The sequence below is a fragment of the Prorops nasuta genome, unplaced genomic scaffold, assembly GCF_024137725.1.
Source record: "Prorops nasuta isolate Cenicafe-Biocafe unplaced genomic scaffold, Cenicafe_Pnas_1.2 PNAS00015, whole genome shotgun sequence".
Classification (NCBI taxonomy): domain Eukaryota; kingdom Metazoa; phylum Arthropoda; class Insecta; order Hymenoptera; family Bethylidae; genus Prorops; species Prorops nasuta.
The window spans coordinates 3164276-3192114 of record NW_027116812.1 but is presented as its reverse complement, the minus strand read 5'-3'; the positions used below and the strand labels follow the sequence as shown (position 1 = coordinate 3192114).

Genomic DNA, 27839 nt, shown 5'->3' with positions numbered 1-27839 from the left:
GTAGGTCTCCTTCCTCCTCCACACTGAATAGCCTTGGATATCCTTGGAGGATAGAGAAGTTACCCCCACGATCCTCTTTTTTCCGGCCCGTTCCTTCTTCCTTCGCACAGGCAATTTATACGAGGCTCTGCCTCGCAAACAACCGCCCCTCCATTACTCTAGGACGATAAAGCTCCCTGAGCTTCGCAAGTGTGTCCGGCCTCAAAGCTGCGTATACCTTGAAGATTCAATAAAGCTCACTGCACGACTTAATATCCCACACTGCTCATAAATATTTCCTTCCAAATATGAATTTTTTACTCTTATATATACTTATCCTTTCTCTCTCGTCGATTGTTTTGTCCAACGCTTGGCGAGTGTGTGGGTGTATGTGTGTTTCTCTCCCCCCTCCTTCTCGCTTACCACCATAAATATTTTCACGTAACTCGCGTATAGGTTACCATATAGCCATCATACACGCACAAGCTTACATAAATAAATAACTGAGATAAGTAAACCTCGAGTCATAAAGTGTTGCACCGATGACCGCAGTCTTTGATAACAGAAAAAATCGTATCAAGGTGCAATTGAAAAAGCCACTTCATGAATGTAAGTATGTTTCGCGCAGCAGTGTTCCTCTTTTTGCCGACGAGCTACGTTCAGCTTCGCGTCATTAACATTCAAAAACACGCGAATGCAATTGTGTAATGACGTAGCCAAGGGCCAAAGTACATCCCTGGCCACGCAAATTGCATTCTAATTCCAGTCTTCTGGACGTTGACTATATTAAAATTAATGCACATTGTCAAACGAAGATAAAAATTTTCTGCCGCGGCAGATGTGTAAAAATTGTCCCGAGAATTATTTGAAAGGAATTAAAGAACTTTGCAAAGGATGATTTATCTCTGGCAGTAAAACACGAGTACTTAGCAACCATGCTGAAACTGATTAGAGTTTTTAATGTCGGGGTCAACAAAGCTGATGCTGTAAAAGTTGGAAAAGCGTAGGTCGCAAAGAGTCGAGAGTGTGTTTGTGTGTGGCACGAAAAAGTTATGCACACCCTGGTGTAATCTGTGTTTATGACTGGAGCCTTGATTGCGAAATCAGCTTTAAATCGGGGCCACTATATAGTTCTCTTTTGCTCGTCACGAATGAAGACTGGATAAGCACGCTATAGTGGCCGAAGGTGTTGCGGAACTCATGTTTGTTTCAAACACGCGAGAAAACGTCTATTAAATCTAATAGATGCGGTTCATTGGTAAAATCACGTATTATGATTGAAAAGTTGCTTCAAATTGTTTTTGGATCGAGCTTTTGCTTCTACGGCAAATGTAGCTTGCGGTATGAGTTTTAGATGTGCGAGAGTGGAACACAGGGTCTCTTGACATGGGAGAGGGAGATATATATATATGTATTTAGAGAGAGGGAAGAAGAGCGAGGGGGAAGGGGGAGAAGGTTGGATCCTTCGAATGTCGTGTTTAATGCTCGAGGCAGAAGGAGCTTGAAGCGTGATTAATCTCAAGACAGTAGGTACCTACTTGCCTTGCAACGGAGTCTCGTCGTCGTCCTCGCTTCTCTCTATAGTCTTGCACCGCAAACCTCCCCCCAAGCCAGTTTCCCTAGAACTAGGACCTGGAACTCCCCCCCTCCCTCACTCTAAACGCTTATACTTTGTCCTCCCGACTGAGCTTTCCAATTTGTCGCGATAAATATTGTCCATCGAGATGAATGAGGAGAATAAAGAAAAAAAATGTTCTTTCATCCGAAACGCAGGCCGTGCGATACAATTTGGCTAGACTCTACGTTTGGCTAGCGTTATTTGAAATTTTTCAAGCCGGCAATTTCTCCACCGGTTGCTATGCTCTCTACCATCTTTTTTTTTCCCCCGCGTGCAATATATTTGCATGCGACACTGGCAATGCGCAGTCGTTGAAAATTTGCAGCTATCACGTCCGCAGCCAGCGTCGTTTAACTGCAACTCCAACGATCCTATCGGAGCATTTAAAGCGATCGCACTTACTTTATAGCTCATGAAAGAGCTAAAAGCTGAAATGCGCGACTCTTCTCTGTCCCCAGCGTGGTTTCTAATCTTTACATTAATGGCTTATTGCATGGAAGCGCGTTCCATCAAGAGGTCAATTTCGCTGCAATGAAAATGGCCAAGGATATAGTATATACGTACTGGCTTCGTTAACCGTTTCCCCCGGAGGATTTAGCTGCAACAACAAGCCAGAAACACAATCGTAAGTCGGATTCTCACTAATATAAACGACCTCACAACTATATACGTTGACTGTGGAGCGCAGCCTCGATTGGTGGCAATGCTCCAAATTACCTCTCTAAATCGTCCATTATTTTTTTTTTCTTATACTCTCTCCCTCTCCCTCTCTCCGAACCTTTATCAGATTCCTGCATCTCGCACCTCAGTGCAGAATTTCGTCTGACATTTTTTACTCCATAAATCATAGCGATCGACCATTTTGCGCGAGATCTTCCCTTGGACAATTTTAATCCAAGGGTCAAATTTACAATGCTCGTTAATTGAATATTTATACGGGTTCCGATATAACTCATGCTACCTATCAGAATCTTTGTTCCCGTAGTAAATTCAATTCTGGTGTAAAAGAATGATTAGCGAGCCAGCAAGCATATTTTCTCTAACGATGCTAAAATGCATCGTTTGGCTCGGATAGCGTGAGCTTTACACGCCAGCAGAAATTATTCTCGGCAGAAAGTGCTTTGGGCGAGCCTGTAATTTTTGGAGAGCCGAGGGCGTAATGCATAATGATTATGAAGCATTATATCCATGGACGCATTGCGAGTATGTATACCGCGCTGTTCTGGATAGCCCTTTATCATATTCGACGTGGACACGCCATATTTTCCAATGCACACTCCATAGTAAAGGAACGAGGATCAACCCTTGATATACGACAGCACTCTAAACGTCTAAGTGCTCGTAATTCATTTTTATTTTTCCATCAGATTCCGATGCTTATTCACGCTGCAACGCGTGTACAACGCTAACTTATTACATCCGTGTAATACAAAGATTAAATCGGATTTTTCACATGCGCAAATTTCTTATCTCCGGATCTAATACACAAATTTCGCCGGATCCCTCCCGGCGCGCCTCTGGATACCATTGTACGCGTAATGAAATTCATAACTGTTTTTCCACCATCTCCTTTTTTCCCTTCATCCCTCTATTCCAGTGCGCCTCTCTGGCTTTTCATTCCCATCATTGCTGCTCGCCCTCCACGGTCGAGCTATACACCGCTGCTCTCCGCTATATACTCGGTCCTTCTTCTTGGTTGTTCTTTCGCCACTCGGGCGTATACATACCGTAATACTCTTCGGGGGAAATTTCATTCGACGGAAATAATTGGTAAAATGGCCAGAAGAAAGAGAAACGTTGAAACTGATCGTACATAGCGAATGGAGAAATGGCTCGAGTGAAAAAGTGGAGAAAATTAATTATATATATAGTATAGAGCGTGGTTGCAGGCGCGCGCATGAGCAGGTAAATGTTTTAAGCCGGCGCGGCGATGGGGGAATTTCAAGCAATATTTCGCAGGATCGCTGGTGCGGAAGAAGGCGCGCATCGTGCAGGTTGCTGGTGTTGGCATCAGCGCCTGCATCAGCATCAGCGATGGCTTTGGTCCGGCGTTATTTTCCCCTCCATTCGATAAATCGAGCGCTGTCGGCGACGCCGGTGCGCCGGTGCGCCCCCCGCGTGCACCGCACCGTACCGCTGCTGGATGTCGCAAGTGGGACGCGCGAGATTCACACACGAGACGTACGTATAAATAAAATTCCTTTCAGCGCTTATTCGAGCGAGCGACAGACCCCATCAGTTGTCAACTACTAAAGGACGTACCAACCAAAACCCTAAAAGGAATAGCAGTCAGACAAGATAGTTCCGGAAACGTGGCTTGAAATTACATTTGGCCATGATTCGCCACAAGAGTTTCTTTACAACTCTGGGAACCTGCTACCTTAAGTACGTATATATATATATAGGAGCGAACTAGAGAACACGTCAGTCGATGCTCATTATACGCTCCCACGACCTACAAAGGACAACGAAGAATTTCGTTCTTGCAGCGAGACACAACGCGTTTCCGGTTGGTTTGCGCGACAATCAACATCCTCGCCAATCTCGTAGCTCTGTCCAATGCACAGAGGCGTGCGATACGCCATTTTAAAATTATCTTCCAATCACGAAAGATCTCTCGTCTTGATTTTGCAATTCGTGGTAGCGAGCTTGGAAAACTGACGATGTATATATATATATATATATATAGTATGTAGCTATAGCCGAGCAGACCATTTGGGCAAGGAAAACGTGACCGGAAGTTGAGGTTAGCGAATCCCTTAAATCACTGAAGCGGCTCGTTCGAGATTCAGGAGACCATTGCACGGCACGGTACGTAGTAATACTCCACGCCACACAGCGTGCTATGTGCTATAGTGTGCATCGAGTCGAAGCTATCGAGAAGCAAACTGTAGGTATTCCTGGGCGTCTCCGCACTGTCCGTTTTGTTATATTCCGCGCACGCTTGCACCTTGATAGCCGTTCTCGCTGAGACGTCTTTCGGTATATAGCTCCAAACGTCCCAACACACTCGATATCAGGGAAACAGTCGAATCGATGAATCCTCCCGATAGACTTGTGTCTTCCGATAACCAGCGAGAATTTTCCAATTTTAATATAGCCTCGGTTTATCATTATCGAAAGAGGAAGAGGCGTCGATTCATCCTTCTCGTGCACTCGAGCGAGCGAAACGTCATTGTTTAATTAGCCCTTTCGGTACGGTAGCACGCTAGGATTCAAGAGCCGGCGCGATATTATCTACGATAGTATAGCTCGTGCAAAGCCGACGTTAGTTTTTCCACGCGAGTCCTGTTCCCCGTGCAGATAAAATCGGTTAAAGCGACCGAAGGGAAGGATGAAACGAGTCTTGACGCCTTCTTAATAGACTTGGCGCTTCTTCTGGCCGTAGCAACACGCTTGGATCCTGCAGTCGCAACAATTTTCCAGTATTTTCAATGCGACCTGTTAATTACCCTGCATATAGTATACATAGTCGCTGAATCCGTTTGGTAAGGGATCGAATGACTCTCTCGTCGAGAGAGTCATTCGATCGCGTATACACGAGTGTGGGAAAAGACTGGCTGTCGACCAACCGAATCACAAAGCTCGACGTTGGGAGGCGTAGCGCGCACGAAAGTAACGCGCGCGGCGTTTGTTTATCCATGCGTGGAAAACATACACTTATCGCTCCGACAACACTCAACCGACATTGACAAGAGCAAAGCAAGTTGTGTGCACTTGGCTTCGAAGCGCTACTTCATTTTACGGGGTGACGAACCCGATGCGCGCTTAGCGATTGCCAAGGATTCGATTGACAAACAACGGGATTTCGAGCTGAAGAAACCGTGTGCGATGCAGAAGAGACTGAGACATTGATCGGGATAAAGATGGGAAGATGGCTGGTGTTAAAATTTGCGTCTGGCGTCTCCAGCAGTGGGCACGACGCGGTCTGCTTGACCCGAGGCCAAGAGGTGGCAGGATCCGCCCTCCTTCCGGATTCCGGCTCCTGCAGCCAGGATTCTTGACACCTGGAACGGGGCCAAACTTAAGTCCGCCAGGGGGCGTCGAACTTATGCCGTCGGCAGACTTCCAAAATTATTACTCGACCACGTCAGCAACTATACGCTGTTTGTTTTCATCTCACCAACCAGCACAGTTTCTCAGCTCTTCTATTTTTCTACCGCGCGCGGTCTTTCCTCCCCTCACCCTTATCCCGCTATACCAATAAGACTCCCAACACCTTTGCTGGGAATTTGGCTAAAATCTGTCAACAAACTTGGAAATTTTTCAAAGAATCGCTGGAGGCGAGGTGCTTCGTAGTGCATTTCATAATCCGATTATCTCAGTCGATTTAAAGCGAATTTCTTCAGAGTCTCTTGGCTTGCTCGCGTGTATCTTTGAGACGACTTACCAAACACTCTTTTGTATTTCTTTTTCAGATTAAACTACTTGATGTCCGGACTGGCGCCTACATGGTACCACGCGACTAACGTGGCACTGCACGCCGCTGCCTGCGTCTTGGTCACCAGAGTTAGTTTGGCAGTGGTGTCCTTTCGTCCAGGATTCGCGGCACTCACGGGAGTCCTATTCGCGGCACATCCTGTTCACACGGAAGCCGTAAGTTTGACTACTTATTTTACACAAGCCTTCGTATAATTATATTCCACCGAATAAATATAGTTATTCTCTTATCGCTCTCTCGTTTAATCTCCACAATCACACGCTTAAGGGATTAATATTTTCACAACTTTCCTCTCGTAATAACGGTAATAGGCCAGTTTTTTACCGGGCTAAACGCGCGTACCTGCATAATTTCAACACGAATCACTTTTCCTCGCATATACCACTGGTCGGAAAATAGAAAAAAAAATGGAGGAAAAGCGATGTAGGAAGTATAATAATGGGAAAGGTGCAATAAAAAAATTATAAATTACGTTTTTATAAATGTGCATGATATTTAATTATAATCATAGCCAGGGTGAGTGCGATTCCATATTGAATCTCGGTGAAAGGAGAAAGAAGGAGACAGATTTGGATTACCGAGCCAGCCTGGCACTAATGTGCTTGTTAATGGGCTATGTGCTTGAGCAAGAGCGCCGGCTGTTATTGGCGGATGGACTCGCTGACAATTAGATTTACGATAGCGATGACGCTCCAATCGAGAGGCGTGGAATATAAGTGAGTGTGCAGGTATCCCCTATTCAAGGCTGAGGAGGAACAATGAATTTCGGTGATAGGTCTAGTTTACTTAACCTACTTTGCTTAAGCGTATAACACGCTGCTTGGCTATCTGCTATTTCAGATTCGCACACACACACACGTACAAGCACCAGACCTAACGCTAAAGTGAGATGAGACCGACTACGCGAGGGAAAAGGAACTATGAAACAATCTGCCGGTGATTACAAAGGATTATAACACATCCGTCCAACGTTAGAACCGCAACAGGGATTTTATCGTCTGGCTCAGCCTGATTAGAGCCCTTCAGCAAACGCCTCTCTCACGCTATGCTTTCCCAATAATATTCCGCACCGTCCTCCTATCCATTTTAATCAGTAGCCTGTTTATTTATTCCCGTGCTACGTTCGCGGAATATTCTACGCTCACTTTTGTCAATGCCTGATTGGCTTGACTCTGCAGAAACAAAATTATTGCAGACACGCGACTTTTGGAATCTCCCTACCACCGAGTGTGGCTGGTCGTTGCAAGGATTGAACTGAGCGAACCGACCGAACTGAACTGGTTGCTGGTCACGCACTGCATCCTGTTACACTGTGTGCGTGTGGGTCTGGCTTGGCGTGTCACGACTCGTCGCGACTCCCCCCGGCGGACTTCTGGCTTGTTGCTGTTGCTGTGCCCCTGCTTTCCCTATCTCGCAACGCAACACAAGCCAGCGCAGCAGGCTATACGATGTGGTATACATACATATATACCCACGGCGCATGATACGTCGCGTGTAAGCTTTGTTCGCGTCACTCCCGTGATGTTATGTTCACCTTGCCCGTTAGAATGAAGAAGTCAGATATAATAACTTACGCCCCTGTTAAATCCCTAACTATACAATTGCGGCTTTTTACGTGTAAAGTTTACCGCTTTTTTCTCAGTGCTAATTTTCAGAAAAAGCTATGTGGAAACGTTTAAGATATACTTAAGTATAATTTAAAGAGGACGAGGGAAGGGAGTGTGCTGCTCGCACGCTGCCACCTATCACGTGACTTTGTCTCCCCATCGATTCAGTCAGCGGCTGCACGTTGTTTGCCGAAATGATCAAGCGGCAGGAAAAGCTCGGTGTATTTGGAGCTGGAGGATTAAGCTCTCGTCGAAGGCTGAAAGGAAACGTGGTAATTAAGTGGTATGGCGTCCAAGTGCAGTCGAACTGCTTCCAAACAAAGCGGCCAACACTCCTAGGCAAGAGGTCGCTGGGGAAGGGGACGGACGAGAGAGGATCAAGTGTGGATTGGATAGTACGTAGTTTCATCCCACCATTGCTCGGACGATGCGATGCCACTATAGATGAATTAGCTATTTGTACATATAATAGAATGGTTATACATATATAGATGTGTAATTCATATTTATTTTCTGTGGATTATATTGTGGGATATAATATTACGGAATAATAATATTTATTTCTGTTTGGTGAGTAAATTATCATGTCATTTGGTTCGAAATGATCGTTGATTTAGAGTAACATTTGTTTGCATTTTTTGGGATCAATGTCGTACCAATTTTGACTTATTCTCCTTAGAATAAGCCACGACAAGGCTTAGATAAAATTTTAATCGATTTTGCTATATTTATTGTTTTCTTAAGTTAAATCAATTGTGATTTAATTAAACTGACAGTTTTTTAATATTATAATATACATTATTATGTTAATATAAGAAAAATACGGGTTTGGATCTCGTGATTTTAGTGTAATTAATATTTTTTTAAATTAAATAGCGAATTATTTTAGTAGATTTGTAGAGTTATGAATAATATCATTTGTGGTAAATATTAAATTAAGAGATTCAATGACCTACATTTAGCTGGAATAACAATCCGATCGTTTATAGTACATTTATGAAGGTGAAAATTTTAATAATTTTTTTTTTATATATATTCTACGCTAATTTTATGTGTAGGAACGCGAGTCAATATTAAGACGATTTGCTTCCTTCCAAGATCTAAGCTTTCTTGACAAGAAAATCAAAAAGTAGCTTTTTATTCAGCAAAACTTTTAATAATGCACAATGGTATCACTCGATATAGGCGAAAAGGCTCCTTGTGCCATGTTGATAAAGGTAAAAATTAATGTGAGGTAGATGATTAAAGTTTTTGCGAAGCTTGAAGAAAATTTAAATATAAAAAATTTTTAATATAATTAAATATAAATTTTTTACATTTTATGCGAGACGCTTACACTGAACACTGCTATTGCTTCATCAAGATCAAATGCTCTTGATTGATAGTCATTTTTCTTTGGACATAATACAGTGTCTGGAATTCATCAAACATTGTCTGTCTATGAAATTCGTAATACATTTTAAAAATTATTGAGTTTCAGCATGCAGAGGTACTTCATTGCAAATACATTTCGTTGAGGTCATAATATGTCTTAAAACAATTTAAGAACCTTCGCATAATTTTGCTGGTAAATGTTTTGCTTCGATTAATACTAAATTAGAAAAATTTGTATGGTCATCATCCAAACATACATCAAAATATATAAATTTGACTTTGTGAATAATAATGGCTTTTAATAACTTTTTCTTTGGGAATCTTATTACTATTCAAGACGAAGTTTCTCGTTGGCAGGTCGATAATGTCTAATCTAGTAGGTAAATGAAAAGCTGTTTGGTGCTAATGTGTCAGTACTGTCGTCGGTTGTGAGCTCTAGAGATTTAGATAGATTTGATGGAGAGGAATTGTCTTCATTATGAAGTCATGTGCATAAGCTTAATCAATATATATGACAGTTCTATTATTTATATTGTTAACATCAACATCATATTAAATCAACAAAGTTTATTATTATTGGTAATCGGAACTTTGTGATGCTATAATTTTGTATGTGAAACGGTCATTTAATGATTTTCAATAAATACACGCATTTTCATTTAAAATAAGTTAAATTTACTAACGTTGATTCATCATTCTGTATAAGTTTTAGGTAGTTTGTTTTTTCGTTAAATACAGGCAGTAAGTGGTTTCTGCAATCTTGATCATCAATAGGAACAGCTAGAATACTACGAATCATATACGCATCATCCTTTTAAAATGGCACATGATTAAAAAGTGGTTGTTGCTTTGAATGCAAAACTGACATTTCAATAGAACCATGTCGAAATGGTTCAATCTAGAATGTATTTAAATTTATGCTTTGGAGACTAGCCATCCTATATGAAGTACTTAATTTGGTGTATTCCAATTATAATTTTAATTTACCTCTACAATAGCCATTGAAGTTATATTGTAGAACGAAGAATTAGTAGGCTGGCACGTAATAACTAGTCGTTTAATTATTGGCATCTCGTTGGACAAATAAGTGGATGAAGTATACAGGGTGTCCCACGAACGATGGCCCTGTCAATACCATCGAGTAGGATACGAAATTCTAAGCAAAAAAGTTCTAAAAACCTTTTTGCTAGCATCCTTGGTTAAAAAGTTATTTGCGTTTAAAGATTATCGATTAGTAGCCTTTCTTAAAGAGGAAGATTGTTTTGTGGTTGCATTATAAGTCAAAAAATGCTAAGATTCTGTGAATTTAAATACTAAGAAAAATACAAAGCCAAACATCCACTTGAGTCTATTGAAGTGGTGTGTTTATGTTTTGATTGTGTTTATGGCGCTTGCATTCGAAACTGCCGATCGGCCTTCAACCACTTCAATAGGCTCAAGTGGTTGTTTGGCTTTGTGCTTTTCTTGGTATTTTAATTCACAGAATCTGAGCATTTTTGACCTTATAATGCAACCAAAACAATCTTCCTCTTTAAGAAGGTTACTGTCATCGATAATCTTTAATTTCAAATAACTTTTTAACCAAGGGTGCTAGCAAAAAGCTTTTTAGAACCTTTTTGCTTAGAATTTCGTACTCTACTCGATGGTATTGACAGGGCCATCGTTCGTGGGACACCCTGTATATTTGTAAATCCTGTGAAACTGCCTCATCGCAAACACAGAATGAAATCGTTAAAATATGACTTGGTGTGATAAGAATACCAGAGCAGATAGGCGTTTTGTCAAAATTCAACGTAAAAAATACTACAAACGAATGATAAGCAAAAACAAAAATATCTAGATTAAAACTGAGGAAATGTAATTTCAGTTCTTTTATTGAAACTGCATTAGAAAGATATGCAGAGTTTGTTTTACTATTTTTTTTGTATACAGCTGCGCAGATGAAATGGCAACTGAAATAAATTTACCCGACTTTTGAAACGATTTTGATTCTTCAAACTGGTATAGCTTTCGATTAAATTTTTCTTTAAAATAATAATAATCTTAATCACCCTTAGTAAATTAAAGAAAAAATATCATTATCATTTTTCTAAACTATTTCATATATGCCACTTTAATTAATTCATTATAGACTGACAATAACGATGTTCTGAACATCTGCACTAAGAAAGATATTTGAATTGCGGTTCTAGTTTTTCTTTATATTTAGAAATGCTTATGATATTCATTTTAAAATGTGACTACTTAATACCATTGCATATAACAGGCCCAGACAGTCACTTTTTTGTGTTACTATTCTTTTTTTGACATTTCAACTTTTGCCACGGTAAGAATATAAACTTACCTAACATTTATAGATTTGTACTTTAATGCAAACAATTTCTACGGTTTCAATCATGGAACTCACTCAATCGGTGAATTTTTAGGTGTGTGTAAGTTGCGATGGCATATGATGATGTTGGCGATCATGACACTCACGATGCTATTCACTCGGGAAAGATTAATATTTATTTCAAATCAATAAAAGACGCGGATTTTTTAAATATCACAACGCGACGTGGAATTTTAACACGGTACTACGCGACAAGGATTTCTTAAATATGCGCATTTCACTTAAATTCTATTCTCACTTAATATTGCAGTTTCTTCAGGTTTAAAATAAAATCATTGAAACTTCCAGCCTGTGAGAGTAGTCACACAACACAATTACACCGCAAGCACTACGCGTTGACAATATTCACGACTTTTCGAGTTATTACACTCTATTTTAAAAGACTATTATATTATTAAATAATTAATGTTAGAACGCGCAACGCAAACGCACCACGCGCACTATGCACTGACGATATTTACGAATTTTTCACTCATTACACTGTTTTATAAGAGATTATTCGATTATAGATTTGATAGAACTACGAATTCCGGCGAAATAATCGAAGAAAAGCGATGAAAATGCACTCGCGTGTGAAAAAAGTGAAGAAAGTAAAAAGTCCTGTAACTCTCACTCGCGGTTGAAGATTCAAAAATTTCGCCGCGGTCGCCATGTTGGAGAAGAAGATGGCGCCGGAGCGGGGAGAGGGTAGAACCTGCTCGCACAAATCCGAAAACTGGTATCAGTTCAGTTTTCGGATTTGAGCGAGCAGGTTCTACCCTCTCCCCGCTCCGGCGCCATCTTCTTCTCCAACATGGCGACCGCGGCGAAATTTTTGAATCTTCAACCGCGAGTGAGAGTTACAGGACTTTTTACTTTCTTCACTTTTTTCACACGCGAGTGCATTTTCATCGCTTTTCTTCGATTATTTCGCCGGAATTCGTAGTTCTATCAAATCTATAATCGAATAATCTCTTATAAAACAGTGTAATGAGTGAAAAATTCGTAAATATCGTCAGTGCATAGTGCGTGTAGTGCGTTTTATTGTTTTGTATGACTCTCATATAGTTTGGAAGTTTTAGTGATTTTATTTTAAAGCTGAGTAAACTATAAAATTAACTGAATCGAATTTAATTGAGAAGTGCTCGTTTAAGAAATCCGTGACCCGTAGTGACATTTAAAACATCTGCGTTGTTTGTTGATATTAAAAAACTAATCTTTCGCGAGTAAATAACATCGTTAAGGTCATCGCCACCACCATCGTGCAATCACATCTAACACATGGATATTTCAAAAATATTTGTTATTCGTTACAGACTCAAGCGACTGTTTAGATGGAAATCTGTACAAAATTTTTTTTTCTTTTCTAAAATAGTTACGAAATGGGCTGAATTCTGTCTGAAACTTTAAAATTATTTTTTGTTTCTAAAATATAGAATTTACAACTGTTTGATCTTTATCTAATATAGTTTTTTTTGGTAGCAGTAATAATATTATTTTTTTTCCAGTTATCAACAGTTTTCTTACTCTTTAGTCTTATTAAAAAAGACATATCGCTTATATGGAATAATGTAATTTACGTTAGATATATTAGCATAAGTTCACCAGATGGTGTTTCGTGATGTCCTTTGACTTCATTTTTAATTACAAATTTTTTAGATGCTTCATTTTATTAGAGTTTTGTTTGCAAGACATATCTGAATGTTTATTAGTATTTTTTTAACTCTATCTTTTCAGGCAAAAAGTTCTTAGCATACTAATAAATTTGTAACATAATATTTAGATAAAATCAGACTATTGATAGTCCATATTGACCTGGATTAAGGTTTGATATTATAAATCTAATAGATTTATACCTGATTGCACCTTAATTGGACTTGAAATTAATTTAAACACAGTTTCTATAATAGTATTATTTTATTTCTCCTATTTTACTAAAAAAAAACAATATAAGCAATTATATAGTCTTCCTTTGAATGTATCTTTATGAAGTTTAATAATTCATTAATTCTCTGTTAAACAATCTCAGGTAAGTTAAGTAGTATGTAATCCGTGATTTTATTTTAGCATAGCAAAGCTGTTTGATTAATGAGAGGGAGTGACGAGGACATTAAGAAAAATGGTAAATTAACTTATACTCCTTTTGAAACTTTCCATGGACCTGTTTGATATTCTTTTAGATTTATAAACTGTAAAAGAATCATCGCGTAGGTACTTTGCTTCTTACGTTTAGCTAGAGCACAAACTTACACTGACTGATGTATTTATACAAAAAATGATGATATTACTTCAACAATTTAGGTGCAAATTTTTATTAGGATTCGATGCCCCTAATAAATGGGTATTACCGTTCAGATCTTGCATTTATGTGGTTGCCACAGCTTGATTCAAGAATTTTAAATCATTGCTTAAATGTGAGAATCCAATATAATGTATAGCATTATTGACATCACTTACAACTTTATAAACAATACCAAAAATTTCATTTTCACTAGTGAGCATGGGAGTTCCAATTATCTGTAAATAAATATAGTACGCTTAAGAGGCATAGTCGTGCATTAATTAATTATTGCTAAGGCAAAATTTACATAGAGTGAAAGAAAGTGAAGAAAGATAACAGTAACAATTGAACAAAAAGCTTACAGGTTTATATGGTGATCCATAAGTTTTTGCGCAATACTTGTTGGAACTTGAGATCTCTATTTTATTTTTTATACATTCGCTTCCTTCAATAATTAGAGCTTTTGCCACATTCATTTTAAAAACACGTCTTTGTACTATTGGAACTCTTAAATAATACACAATAGTATTGGTCAATATAGGTAAAAAGGCTCCTTGTGGCAGATTAATAGGGGTTTCTAAATTAGTTGTATGAGCCGATGTTTCAGGAAGCTGAAAGATTTAAATATAACAAGTATCTACATATTTAAAAGTAAAATTAATTAAAGTGTATATTACGGAAGCTTACCGTGAATACTGCTATCATTTTGTTAAGATCGAATGTCGCTGATGGATAATCATCTTTGTTTGGACATACAACAGTATTTGGATTTCCATATACTAGTTGCATTCTCTGTATTCCATAGTACATTTGAAACGTTCGAATTTTGGGTATCCGCCCTTTCTGATTACAAATACATTTAGCAGCAGTGATAACATGCCTTAAAGTAACGTAAGCACCGTGACAAACTTTTCCGGGTAAGTGGTTTTCAAACATTAATACCAGATAAGAAAAAGCAGTAATATTGCTATCTATACAATATATATATAATTTAATTTGAACTGTTAATTATTAATTTTGTGAGAAGAAACTTATGTGTAAAAAATTTACCACTCAAATCATTCAGTTTTGTAGGCTGTCTGATAATATCTAGCCTAGTGAATGGAAAATTATTTGACGCGAATGCGTTGTTGCCATCAGTGGTGAGTATAAAAGACTTAGATAGTTTTGTTGGAACGATATTTTTCATTATAAAGTCCTGTACGTGAACTAGATCGATATATCTCAGAGTTTTACCATTCGGATCAAAATCATATATTAAACCAACAAGTTTATTATTATTTGTAACCGGTGCTCCATAATACTGTAATTTAAAGGTGAGAAATCACCATTTAGTAATTCTCAACAACGAATGTAGAATTGAATCAAGTAGTTTTCTCACACATACGTATATAGCTTTACTGTGTTGTGTGACGTGATATAAGTGATTTAATTTACACAGATGCTTTAAGCTACGTGTGGGAGGAACTTCTCTGATTCAATTCTAGGTTTACTAATTCCCAATAAATATGTTCTCATCAAAAATAAAATAAGCTTACCAATGCTGATCCATCATCATGTAGAAGCTTTAAACAAATAGCATTTATTCTGACTACAGTTAATTTGCTATTTTTGCATTCTCGTTCATCAGTAGTTATAGCTAGAAGGCTGTTAATAAAATATGCATCATTATTCTTAAATGGAACATGATTAAAAAACGGCTGATCTTTGGAATGCAAGAAGGACATTTCCATAGGGTTATATCGAGAAGATTCAATCTAGAAAGTGTTGAAATTGATCATTTGGAGACAAATTACCAAATATGACGTATTAAACATAGTTTAAATATAATTATAGTATACCTCTACAATAGCCATTGTAGTTTTGATATTAGATACGACAGAGTTGTTAGTTTCGCATATAATAGTAAGTGGAAGAATGATTGGTGCCTCATCAGTCAAATAAGTAGATGAAGTGTATATTTGTAAATCTTCTGCAGACCTGTTACAGACACACGTAGCTAATGTTAGAATGTGGGTCGATGTGATAAGAGCACCTGAGCAAAAAGGCGTTTCGCTAAAATTTGACGTAAAAAATACCACAAATGAATGATGAGCTGAAAAAAAATGTCCAGATGTATACTTTAAGACATATAATTTTAGTTATTTTATTGAGTACTGCAATAAAAAGATATGTAGTCCTTCTTTACTATATTTTCATAGAATAGTCCATTTGAAATAAAAAGAATTGGAAAAATTTACCCAATTGTTGGAAAGATGTTGGTTTTTTAATTTGGTACATCCTTCGATTAATAACACCGTTTAAATAACCGCGGTCTATATAAACTTCTCGAAAATCAAAGTAAGTCCCAGCTTTTCTAGATATATCAGAAACTAGTCCAATTAAATTATTTTGGGCTGTTAGGACTGGTGTTCCGATCACCTAAGGTAATAAAGATAATTTATCTGCAGTTTTACTTTGCTTGATAAGAATAGTCAATACTGCTTACTAGGTACTTATCAGAATCCGGTAAGATAATCTCTCCACATGCAGGTCTCCAGGGGTAATAGTCAATGTGCCAACTACACTCATGATCATACTGGACACGAGCAGGTAGAGTTTTGATTTTTTTGGTAGTATTATCAAATATGGTAAAATGCATATATTTAGCTTTGCGGAAATCAAAAGATGTGGCTGCTAATGTTATTGGAGCTAACGTTGGTGTTTCAAGCTGCAGAAAGAAATCATTTTTCTTAATTAAAAGAATATGCTATAAGCTAAAATTAGGTAAAGTGTATGTACTATCTATTATTACGTACTTCGATAATACCATAGTGACCATTAGTTCTTGTTACTTTATTTGCGCAAATTACCGATTTAACTTTGATTGTTGATGGTTCTGAATGCAGGTATGAGTCAACCGTTATCACTTCTGGATTTGTTATAATTACCCGCATTCCACAGACGCACTCATAATATGCGACAACATGATTTGTGGTAATAAGAACGCCAGGGCACGTAATATCATTATTTATTTTGTCTCTAACGAATACTAAATACGTGGAGGAGCCTGAAAAAGAAAAACAAATGGTAATGATTAGAGTTTAAGATTGTACATTGCTGCATAAACCTATGAACTTTTTCTTGTAATGGCTAAGTATAAGATGACGAAGTCCACTATAACAACCTCGTCTCAAGATTTTAGTCCAAGAGTGAATGGGTATTAAGATTTTTATTAATTTTATAAAGAAAGGATAATTCGAGTATAGAGTTCGGGCTTATTCAGGTTCAGATAGTAGCATAAAATATTACAACTCACCAAATAAATCTTCAGTGGTTTCTATAGGAAAGGAAACGTAAGTTGAGGCATTTTCTGATGATTCTAATAATCTGGGTTTTACGAGTTTAAACATATCACTAGGAATAATATTATGTAAATAAACAGCAATCGAATTAACATTGGTGAAACAAAAATTTTGATGATTATCTTCCCTCGACGATACGTAAATAACTACACCTATTAGCCTATTGTTTAAAGTCAACACGGGTGCTCCCAAGTACTGTAAAAATCGAAAGTATATAATAATTGATAACATTTATTAAAAGCAAATATAGTTATAAATTAATAATGCTTACCGGTGCTCTTTCGGTATTATTTGTCATGACTTTCGCACACGAAAATTTTGTTGTGGAATTATTTTCGCCTCTGAGAAGCATTTCCATGTCTAGGATAGAAGCTAGAACTCTCACGATTATCGATGCAGCATGATCATAAATAGTGTAATATACATGGTCATTCATTTTAAAAGAATCATCAATGAAGTTAACAGGTGTCTTTAAACTCGTATGTAACTAAAAATCAGTAATAAAAAATTATTCTATATTGTATTGGTTTAAATTGCTTGAATCTGCATTGTGTGTATGTGTAAGTTTTTAATTTTTAAGGAATATTTACATGTACTACTGCAGATTCCAGTGACTGCATGCAATCTACATGTTTTGGATGAAATTGGAAGAATTTGGTATCCTTCAGTAAATCGGATTGAGATAAAATTATGTCAGACATCCTTATGTCACAAACACATTCAGAGGCAGTTAGAACATGACTTTCTGTTATTAAAACTCCAGCACATTCGTTTCCTGACTTTATTTTTATTTGCATTAAATAAGTTCGGTCACCTAACGAAAATTTTAGTTGAGAAGAAGAATTTCATTATTAACAATTCATATGACACTTCCATCTTACCTGGTTTGTCGTACAAATCTTTAGTTTGCTCTATAACCTGAGCTAAATCTCGGCGAGATCGAATATTTGAGAGACGTCTGAATCTGTCGAAAAAGGTCATGTCTATGTGACGTTTCACAAACGGCTGAATCTTGGTTACATCGATGTAAGAGAATACATTGTCACCAGGTAAAGTGTTCACTTTTTCTACGATACCAACAAGTTTCTCATCCATCGAGACTAATGGTATTCCTATCATCTGGATATGAATAAGCTCATAAACATTTAACCACATTAATCTGTGTTTTAAAATAAATGTTCTACATATAGTTTATAATCAATCTAATATTTAATTTTTAATTTAACTTACTGGACTTTCGAAAACTGAGAATATGCAAGTATTTCTGCCAGGGATAAGTTTAAGTTTACCGCATGAAGATGTTACGTTTGCTTTGTACTTGAGGCTTTGGATTTTGTTCTTCCTGGTCAAAGTATTCATGGTATAGTAAATGGTCTCTCCTTTCATGGGAAACCTTTTACCCATTTGAATAGGATCATTTTCTTTTTCTTCTAACTAAAGATAGAAGACATCGGTTTACTATACAGCTAAAGTAAGATCTGTTATTCTTTTCAGAATAATTTGACTATATTTATTTACCTCCAATATGGCAGACTTTTCTATATTTATATTACTTCTTCTATTTTTATAATCTTTGCCGCAGTAAATATACCTCGGTTTGTTTGGTGAATGTAATGAATTAAAGGAAGAAAGCGTCCTATGAACATGAAGAGTTTCAGGGCTGTCCTTGTACCTACAAACACAATCTGACAGGGCGAGAACATGTCGACTAGTGATCAAAGCTCCAAAACAATTAGGGTTTATATCATTTTCTTGTCCTATTTGCACTAAATATGGTTCATGAGCTGTAAACAAAATTATGACAATTAATTGGTATACTTTATTATAAATTTTTTCATCGGTGGGCTTGTTGAAAGAGATGTAGTACAATCTGTTTCTTGTTAGATTCATTATAATGATCATGGACATTTTAAATCACTTAATAAATATAGTACATTCATCGAATAAGATAGATTATGTTAATATTTTCATAAATAATTATTACTAATCCATTATTATTTATAACTATGGATGATTTATAAAGCTTAGATATTTTTGAATTTCTTTTAGCTTAGATAAAGCAAACTGCTTATTTTTGCTGTTACGATATCACATTGCTAAAGCTGACGCCAACCAATGATAAGAGAAATAGCCGTACTAAAATATATTATAAAATTATTTATGTTACTCTTTATGGCACGTGTGTAACTTTAGACATAAGCTGGTACAGTAATATTTTTCAGAGATTGTTATTGATTTAGGGTTTTCAAGAATGTTTCGCGAATCAGTTTATAAAATTATAAAATAGTTATTCGTGTCATAAGGGCATAAAGAAGTACTTTTCTCAGGAATGAGAATTTGTTAGCCAAAGCAGGTAAGGATAAATCTACGATATAAAATAAGATGCTTTACACGAATCACATATACAATGTCTTTAGAAAAAAGCTATAGTTTAAATTACGTAAGAAAAATGTATATTTAAAATAGAAAACAAATGACTACAAATAATATAAGGATTAGCTAAATTATAAATTGGAGTAAGTGCTATGCTTATGTATTAAATCATGTAAAATTTAAGAATTCTTATGTGTATGCTTTCTTTTCTAAATCTTATATATACCGTACTTACCAACAATGAATGATATAAATGTAGTGCAAAAAAAATACACGGGAAAAATGTATTTGTCCATATAGGATGTATGAAGTTAAATTCTTTATTTGTCTGTACAATGCAGCGTTTTAAAATACTGCAGCTCTATTAATATAGCTTGTAGGCTGTAAATAGAAATCAATAATAATATTATCTTTCTCATATTTCCAGATATCAACAGTTTTATTGCTCTTTAGTCTTATTAAGGCAATCATTTACTTTTTATATTCAACTTTATAAAAAAGTTATTTTTCTTAAACTGATTTTTTATGCGCTGTAAATATATTTTGTTATATACAATAATTCTTTTAATTCAATTTGAACAACGCGTTAAAAAATGTCAGAATACATTTAATTTGTAATTAATATGATAAATTGATAGAAGGTATTTCTAGCAGATTTGCGCCTGATTGCAGCTTGATTGGGGCTGGAATAAAATTAAGCATTTATCCGGAAAAAATGTAAAACATTATTACTCCAATTAATTTTGTTGGGGATATGTTTTCATCAACTTTAATAATCCATAAATTCTTATTCAAAGAGAATGAAATTCTAGTACGTTAATCTGTGATTATATTTCAACATATAACAGTGTTATTTAATAGAAGAGATTGAAAGAGAGGGGAGGGGAGTGGGAGGGGGTCTGTGAAGAAATATTCATAGTTAATTTAAATAACTTGTAACTACCAAAACCTTTCAAAGAGGTGCTTGATATCCTCTCAGATTTATAAGCTATAAGAAGGCCATCGTACAGATACTAAACAAAACATTATGCGATTTTAAAGGCTCCTTAGGTACTCATGCTGGAATAAACTTCCGACTGTTTCGCAATAAAGCACCTTTAGAACAATCAAACTTGAGCCTCCATGTTCAGTCAGAAGTCGTTCGTCCTCAGGTGCTTATGTCTTGTTATAATATTCAAGGTCTTGTATTCTCACACCTCCAGAGTTTCCCATAAAAAAAAATCTGAAAATATCTCATTATGTATATACATATACATTTATATTAAAAAGGTTTTTGTTTAGAAGATCAGCAATCTGACGACCAAGCTTGTTAGGATTTGGTGAGCTTTTTTTGCTAATGGGGGACTGGGATAGAGGCAGGTAGTTGCTTTTCAATATTATTATAAAAACATTCAAGCTATTCGATAACATTTTCCAACTACGTTTTGACGGTTAGAAGCCTTCGATCCTTATTCCCTCCTATCTTGCATCGCTTCTGGCTATCAACTGGCTTGATATTATAAGTTTCAGGTAAGATTGGATGTATCGATTTTCCTCGGTATCTGCATTCACCAAAGTCCCGTATCGACGCCATTGAGCAAGATATACTTGCTTCTAGTCTTCTACGGCGCAACAATACGCGAGACAAAAGTTTTCATCGCAGTTCACACTCTACGCACAGGTGTGGGGATGTAGATAAATTGGTCTCCTGAAATGAAGTTTCCTCGCAAGCCCTTCGAGATATTGTAATGCAGTCAATTTGATCGTTATTCATGTTTTTATCTGCCAGGAACTTTGCTAATGAAATTATAAGTAAATGATTTGACGAAATTATGATATATAGGTAAATTGAAAGGTCGCAATCGCGGAATAGAGAACGGATCACGTAATATACGGGAAGAGGGTGAGGGAGGTGGGGGTCGTACTTCAAGTTAATCCAAGTACGCCACGCGAAGTAGGAATATAAATGGGTACTTTGTTCGTCCCGATTTCACCAATCGTAACGTGCAATACACTTCTCCACTGCCACGAACTCGGAATTAATTTACATTTGTCGAGTAGGATTTCCAAAAGCGTATATATAGTATATAATATTTCGCAACGCGCAACGTGCAAAATGTAGCAGCTTCTCCGAGCTACTCTCATCCGTCATAAGGAAAAATATTAAAATGTGACGAGTGAAAGAAAATAATGTTAAAAAGTAAGAAAATATATATATACCAAGTGTCGGGGGAGAACGTCGAAAATTTTATTTGAAATAATGTATTGTCGTTACTGTCATAAACTTTTATCGTGCTAGGAAATTTCACTATTTACCGTGTAGTATGATACAAGAATTGTCACAGCGTAAGAGAATTTTGAGCTCCTGTTCTTGACTCGAGGAATTGTCTCTCAGTGACTTTAGCCGAAAAAGTATCCTAGCGGTGTAGGAGGAAGGTAGAGAAGCTGCATCTCACGTACTCACCGGCAAACGGTTGGGCTAAAACAAAATACGTGTTCCGTATCGCGATGGTACGTAAGAGAAAGCCAGAATATTCCGGCAAAGAAAGAATCGTTTAAAGGTAGAAGGGTGTGGGAATGCGAGTAAGTGGAAGGGGTAGATGTGCTCGAACTAAAAGCAGCCAAGCAATGTGTCCTGCCTTCAAAGTCCGGACCTTCGCTGTGCACCGTTCGATGAGTTATGCACTTATCCGCGAAATCATTCGTGAAATCAGTATTTTTACCATAACTTTGGATAACCGTTTCCACCTTAGATTTCTCCGATCGTTCGCACGATCAATGTTCCTCCTGAGCTGGCAGCGTTACTTGTTTCGCGAGAATTAGCTCGATCATCCAGAAGAAACGCAAATTCTACCTTGAAATTGTTCAGCAATTCAATCGTCTTATATAGTATGTATGTATATGTATCTGGGAGTTGCCTGTGGCTTACAATGCTCGTAACCAAATTCTCCTTCACAGCTGATAAAGATGCATATTGGATAAATCTAATCTCACGCGTACCTCAAATCGTGTACACGCGAGAATAAAAATCTAACGAGGATCGTAACTCGAATGAGAACGCAAACCTAATTATCCTTGATAAGGATAATGGCAGGAGTGGTTACTAAATTAGTGGAGGGTTAGCGCGACTGACGCACATTAACGAAGCATTTCGCAAATTCTATGAATAAGCTCTCCACGACCACTCTACTTTTTCTTCGCTTCTGTTTCCCGGGATAAAATATATCACATAATGTACAGTTTCCACTGTAGATCGATCGAGCATTAAAAAGGCTATAACTTTCACGAATTTTCCACTCGCTCGTCGAATTTATTTCTTTCGAGAATGCAGCCAGCTGCAGCTTGCATCGTATATGCATGCCCTCGAGCACTCGCATCGCTACTCGGATTGCAAAACGCGAGAGCGAGAGGTTGGGGGATGAGCGATAAGGAGAGAAATAAGACAGAGAGAGAGAGAGAGAGAGAGAGAGAGAGAGAGAGAGAGAGAGAGAGAGAGAGAGAGAGAGAGAGAGAGAGAGAGAGAGAGATGACTAGACTGACATAAGAAAAAGATAAGTGGACTACATCTAAAAGTAGGAAGAATTGAAGGGGCGGTTCGGCAGAAAGGAATGACGGTCCCGGTCATCCAGAACGTCTCGTAAATAGTAAGGAGATTGGAGATAAAGACGAGTGGATGTCCCTGACTACGAGCACTTTATCTTTTCGTAAGTTCAGTCGAATCTCGCTAAATGGTCTTACGATTCATTCATCGAAACTTTCGAGAGCGAGGAGCGAGGAGGCATTAGCCGTGGGGTACAATTCAATCACTGTTCCATTCCATAGCGAATATAATTCCCCAACACGTGCTACACGATCATTTCGGATTGTCCCGTTTTTGTAAGAATTTAAGGAAAGCGAGCGAAAGTATCAGCAGGATAATTTCACCGAGGTTTCTTCCTCGGACTAATAGAATCACTTCGGGTTTACTCGGCTTGATATATGAATAGTCGCATGCGGAACCTAGCGAAAGTTCGTGCGGCCATTATGCTAATTCTGGACGTTGTTTTACGATTGGCGAAGATTTAAAAGTCTCCCGGGGACATATTCATTATCTCTTGGACCATCGATTTCGGCGGTCCAGCCATTTTGCTCTTCCCCTGTTTCTCGCTGATCCCCCGGGAAGTCGCGGTGCCGCTTGGCCAACTTGGCGACGACCTGGAGTTAACAGCGTGAGTTTAAAAGTGATTTATCTCTGATTTATGGAGGAAGGAAGTCGGTCCGGAAGCCAAAAGTTTCTCGGCTCCTCGGCGACGAGGCGGAAAGAATTATCGGCCGGGCACAATGGACAGGCGGTGTTATCGTTTACACGTCGAATCCCACGATTCCTACGAATCCCACCTTTGTTCCGATAGAAATAGTATAATATATAAAGAGGGTGGTGGTGGTGGTGGTGGTGGAGAACGAGAGAAGAGCCATGGGACTATAACAGTATATGCTGACCGTATCGTCGATCTTGGCCACTGCGCAAAATTAGCTGGACGCGCCAAATCTGAGATATCTCGAGCTTTGTCTCGAATTTCAAAAGCTCCTTGTCAAAGACGTAAAAGCAAAATTCGAGAGCGCCTTCGTGATTCCATACACGAACCGCGGTGCCACGATTCAAAGTGGAAGCAGTAACTTCATTTCTGAAGGTTGAAACTTTCCTCTCGCCTCTCCAGCGAGTAGCTTCGTCTTCTCTCTTTGAACTGACGTCGAGGCGCCCGGAACGTGTCGCGCTATTCCCATGAGCCTCGGAGTTTTGTCTAGTATGGAGGACACTTAGAAACCGTCCGAAACTCCCTGAAAAGGCCGGAGACACGTGCCACCTGTATAAACTCCAGACAAATCCATAAATCATCTTGCCTTATGACGTTTCGCACCTTTTCTTCAGCTTTTTATTTCTAAACAATTCTACCCAACTTCACCTTTTCATCCTCGCACCTAGTCTTGCAGGACAGAGGGTCTTTCGTCCCGTCACTATGACTCTTACACTCTATGTATACTGAGCTGCACACACTTGGGTGTATGATGGATACCCCGATTACCCCCACGATTTCACATCGTTGCTTGTAATATAACCTGCAACTTATTATCAATTAATTCATTTCAATTAACATGCATTTTACCTTTCAATTGTAATGAATATTTTAGGTATTATATAACCTCTGTGTCGTATAAACACCTATGTATATATATATATATATACTTTCATCGAAGCTTTTTTTACAAATTTTATCAAAATCCAGCGATATTATGTTGTGCTTCGTCGAATTTTTTTAAACTAAGCGTTTGCTGTTGTGCTACTAATGTATATATATTTTCACATCGTGTCTCAGGGCATTAAAATCTGTGACCCCTTGCTGTTTGCTGCAAATGTATCATTTTGACGTATAGAAGGCTGAATTTATTATTTTTTAATATAACAATTGCAATATTTGTCTTTCTCGCAAATGCATTTTATGTAAAGCATCAATATAGTCATTCGACCTTACAGTTAAACGAAAGTAGATAGCCTCATGGTACCATAATGACTAACCTAATAAAAATACGAGTATTAAAAATGTCTAAGTACCAGAGTTTTATTGGCAAAGATAAAAAGTTGTAACTGAAAGAGTAAAAATTCATAAAGTTATTCAACGAGGAATCCTCTTGATTTTTTCTCAGTTTAATTTCTAGCCCGTATTAAAGCTTGGTTCTATTGGAAAATATAGGTGCGTCACGCTTTTATCGCGAATGATTCCGGCTCGGTGGAAACGTGACTGGGCAAAAATTGCACGATACAAGCCGAGCGTTGTTTTTAATTCAAATATTTGCATTACATTTGTTGAGTTTGCAGCATTTGTTTACGGTCGGCTGATGCCGAAAACGGACCGTGTTAGGCCAGCAGGCCGGGGCTGGCCTCGCAGCGAAGCACCGCTCGAAATATGCGAAAATAATCGTATCTGACTACCATATCCCAGTACGTAAACGTATATATATACCTGTACAAACGTGTGCGCGCAATCATCGATGAGCGGGGACCAAAAAGCTTTTCACTCGCGTGGCTTCAACCGCATTTTCACGAATAGGATTAGCGTCTGATCGAAAATCAAGCATCAACGCTGCTTTCCAAGCGCTTATACTTCATTGTTGATGGATATCATCCACTCTCACGAATTAATGAAAAATTACATCTTTCCATTTGATCCACGTGTATATTATCACAGCTTTCAATTTTTCGTCAAATCAGTTTGTAGAATTTGCTTCTCTCGAGATTTATTAAATCTAGCACTATATACGTATATAGAGTTGTGTGGGGATAGCACAGAGTCCCCTCCCTGGCCAATTTGGGTCGAAAGAGAAATTGACGGATGAGAGTGTACAATTCGGCTGCTATATATAGGGTATAAGTAAACGTTCGAGTTGACAGATAAGAAGAGATAGGTGCACTCTCGATTTTTCGAGCAGATAGCATCTGTATTCTCACGCGATTCACCCTCAACGACCCTTCGACTCTAAAGCAAGTAGCTCGCAGCCCCTCTAGCTGGGTCAGGATACTGGGCTCTCTCGTAACTCGCGTAATCTCCTACATTCTGCTCGACGGCTCGAAAGAGATGTTCCTTTTGGGAAGAGCAGCCGCTCCCTGATCTTTTTACGCTTACTATAAGGACCCTAGGGAATTACCTGTCCCTCTCTCGCTTACCTATATGCGCGTATATAACATCGATTTTGTCAACCTGACCCTTCAACTTTCAAACGATACCGATCACACACACATTTATATATATATATACTTCATCCAACCTTTTAAATGAAAAGTCTGCCGATACGAGAGACCCAACAAGATTTTTCGTCAAGTATAAGGATACTTGTAATAATAACAATAATAAGAAAAGTGGAAGGAGAAGAATATTGAAAGCAACAGCGTACTGCTGCGCGGTTTCCCGTGTTGGCGAATTAGTTGCTCATGAAAGGAAACTTTATAAAGCTTGTTCCGGCTTTGGTCGAGGAACAATTTCATGCAAGTTGCTAGAAAAGAGACTCCCTATAGCTATACGCTACGGAGAAAAGGGCTTTGCCGAGTCTACGTTTTCCCTTCTCCTCCTTTTTTCTCGCTTTTCTCCAGCCCTCTTATTCTTTTTTCAATTTTCCCTTCCTTTCCATCATCGTGCGATCCACGCCTACACACGTTATTTCTTTCAAGATATATTGCACAATACAACGCCAAGTTTCCACGCAACTTTTTCAAAAAGCCCCCTGCAACGTGCTGAATATAATTAAACTAAAGCTGAAACCGATGAATTACGGATAAAGCTTAAGTTTCGCATAACTCGCAATCCGTGCGATGTATTATTTATTACATTACTGGACGCTTGAAGAAAGTTGGCGAATGAAACTCGGGGTAGCATGGAAAGATATCAGGATCGTCCTCGTGCAGCCGCGGAGAGCTGGCGAATGGTTGGAAGATATATATATATATATGGTATAGTGGAAGCTGGGACAATAATTGGAGACAAATGGAGAAAAGACGTCCGATAGTCGGTGGTAAGAGGTTTCATTAAAGGATATTGCTGGTGCTCACAATTGACGACATCGGAGTAGGGACCAGTCGGGACCGGACGAGACGGTCTTCGATTATTAGCTTCGAAACCGAAAGCTTGACCAGTTTGGACGTGCCTCGTAGCATTCCGAGCGAGGCCACCTAATACCGTTAGACAGAGACTATCGGAGAGATTGGTTCGCTTCTCTGGGGTGCTCCATCCTGGGACGCCATCTTCCACCGCTTTCTGCTCGTAAAATCAGGATACTTCTTCAAAAACATGCTTCTTTCAACGTCCTCTATTATGGAATGCTTATACGACCAATCAGCATATGTTACGTATATACTTGCCAATTTCCTTTAAATTAAATTAATATTATAGCTTTTTAAACGACCCTATCTCAAGCCTGCTTTTTCCACTCAAACAATTTAGATCAATGACGTCATCCCGTTACCACACAAAAATGATCGTAACTGAAGAATTTAATAAAGAGAGCCTTAAAATTAAGATGAGTTAATGGTAAACTATTATGCTCTAATGAAGCATTTACGACGTTCCCAGAACTCGAACGTAAAATTTCATTTTTTGCTTAAGGATTTTTATAGAAGGTATTTTTAAAAAAATTCCGTTGCAAAAAATTGTTATCTCTTATGGTGAATAAGGTGACACCTCGCTTTACGTCCATGCCTCTGTCCTCTGGAACGCGTTAAATGTCTCACTCTGTGTGCAACATTGATAATACAGACTTTGAATGATTTTTGTTACAATCTCAATCTCTCGCGTCAGCCCTGTATATAATTTCGTTTGATCCACTTGCTATAGGAGAGTGGTTTGAGGAGATTAATTAATTCGATAGCCCGCGGAAACTAATATAGTAACAAAGCATATGAGTGCGTATTTGAGCGGTTTGGTTGGTGCTAACCGATAATCCTTA

General features: G+C 38.0%; 1 protein-coding gene across 3 annotated transcripts in view; it reads left to right on the top strand.

Annotated features, from left to right (window-relative positions):
• LOC136778948 (protein O-mannosyl-transferase TMTC1-like) overlaps positions 1 to 27839 on the top strand; it is a 120244-nt gene that overhangs the window by 30059 nt on the left and 62346 nt on the right. For all 3 annotated transcript variants that reach the window (XM_066736164.1, XM_066736166.1, XM_066736165.1), the window contains one exon: positions 6016 to 6193. In XM_066736164.1, the coding sequence (XP_066592261.1) occupies positions 6016 to 6193 (178 nt within the window). The remainder of the gene's footprint in view (positions 1 to 6015; positions 6194 to 27839) is intronic.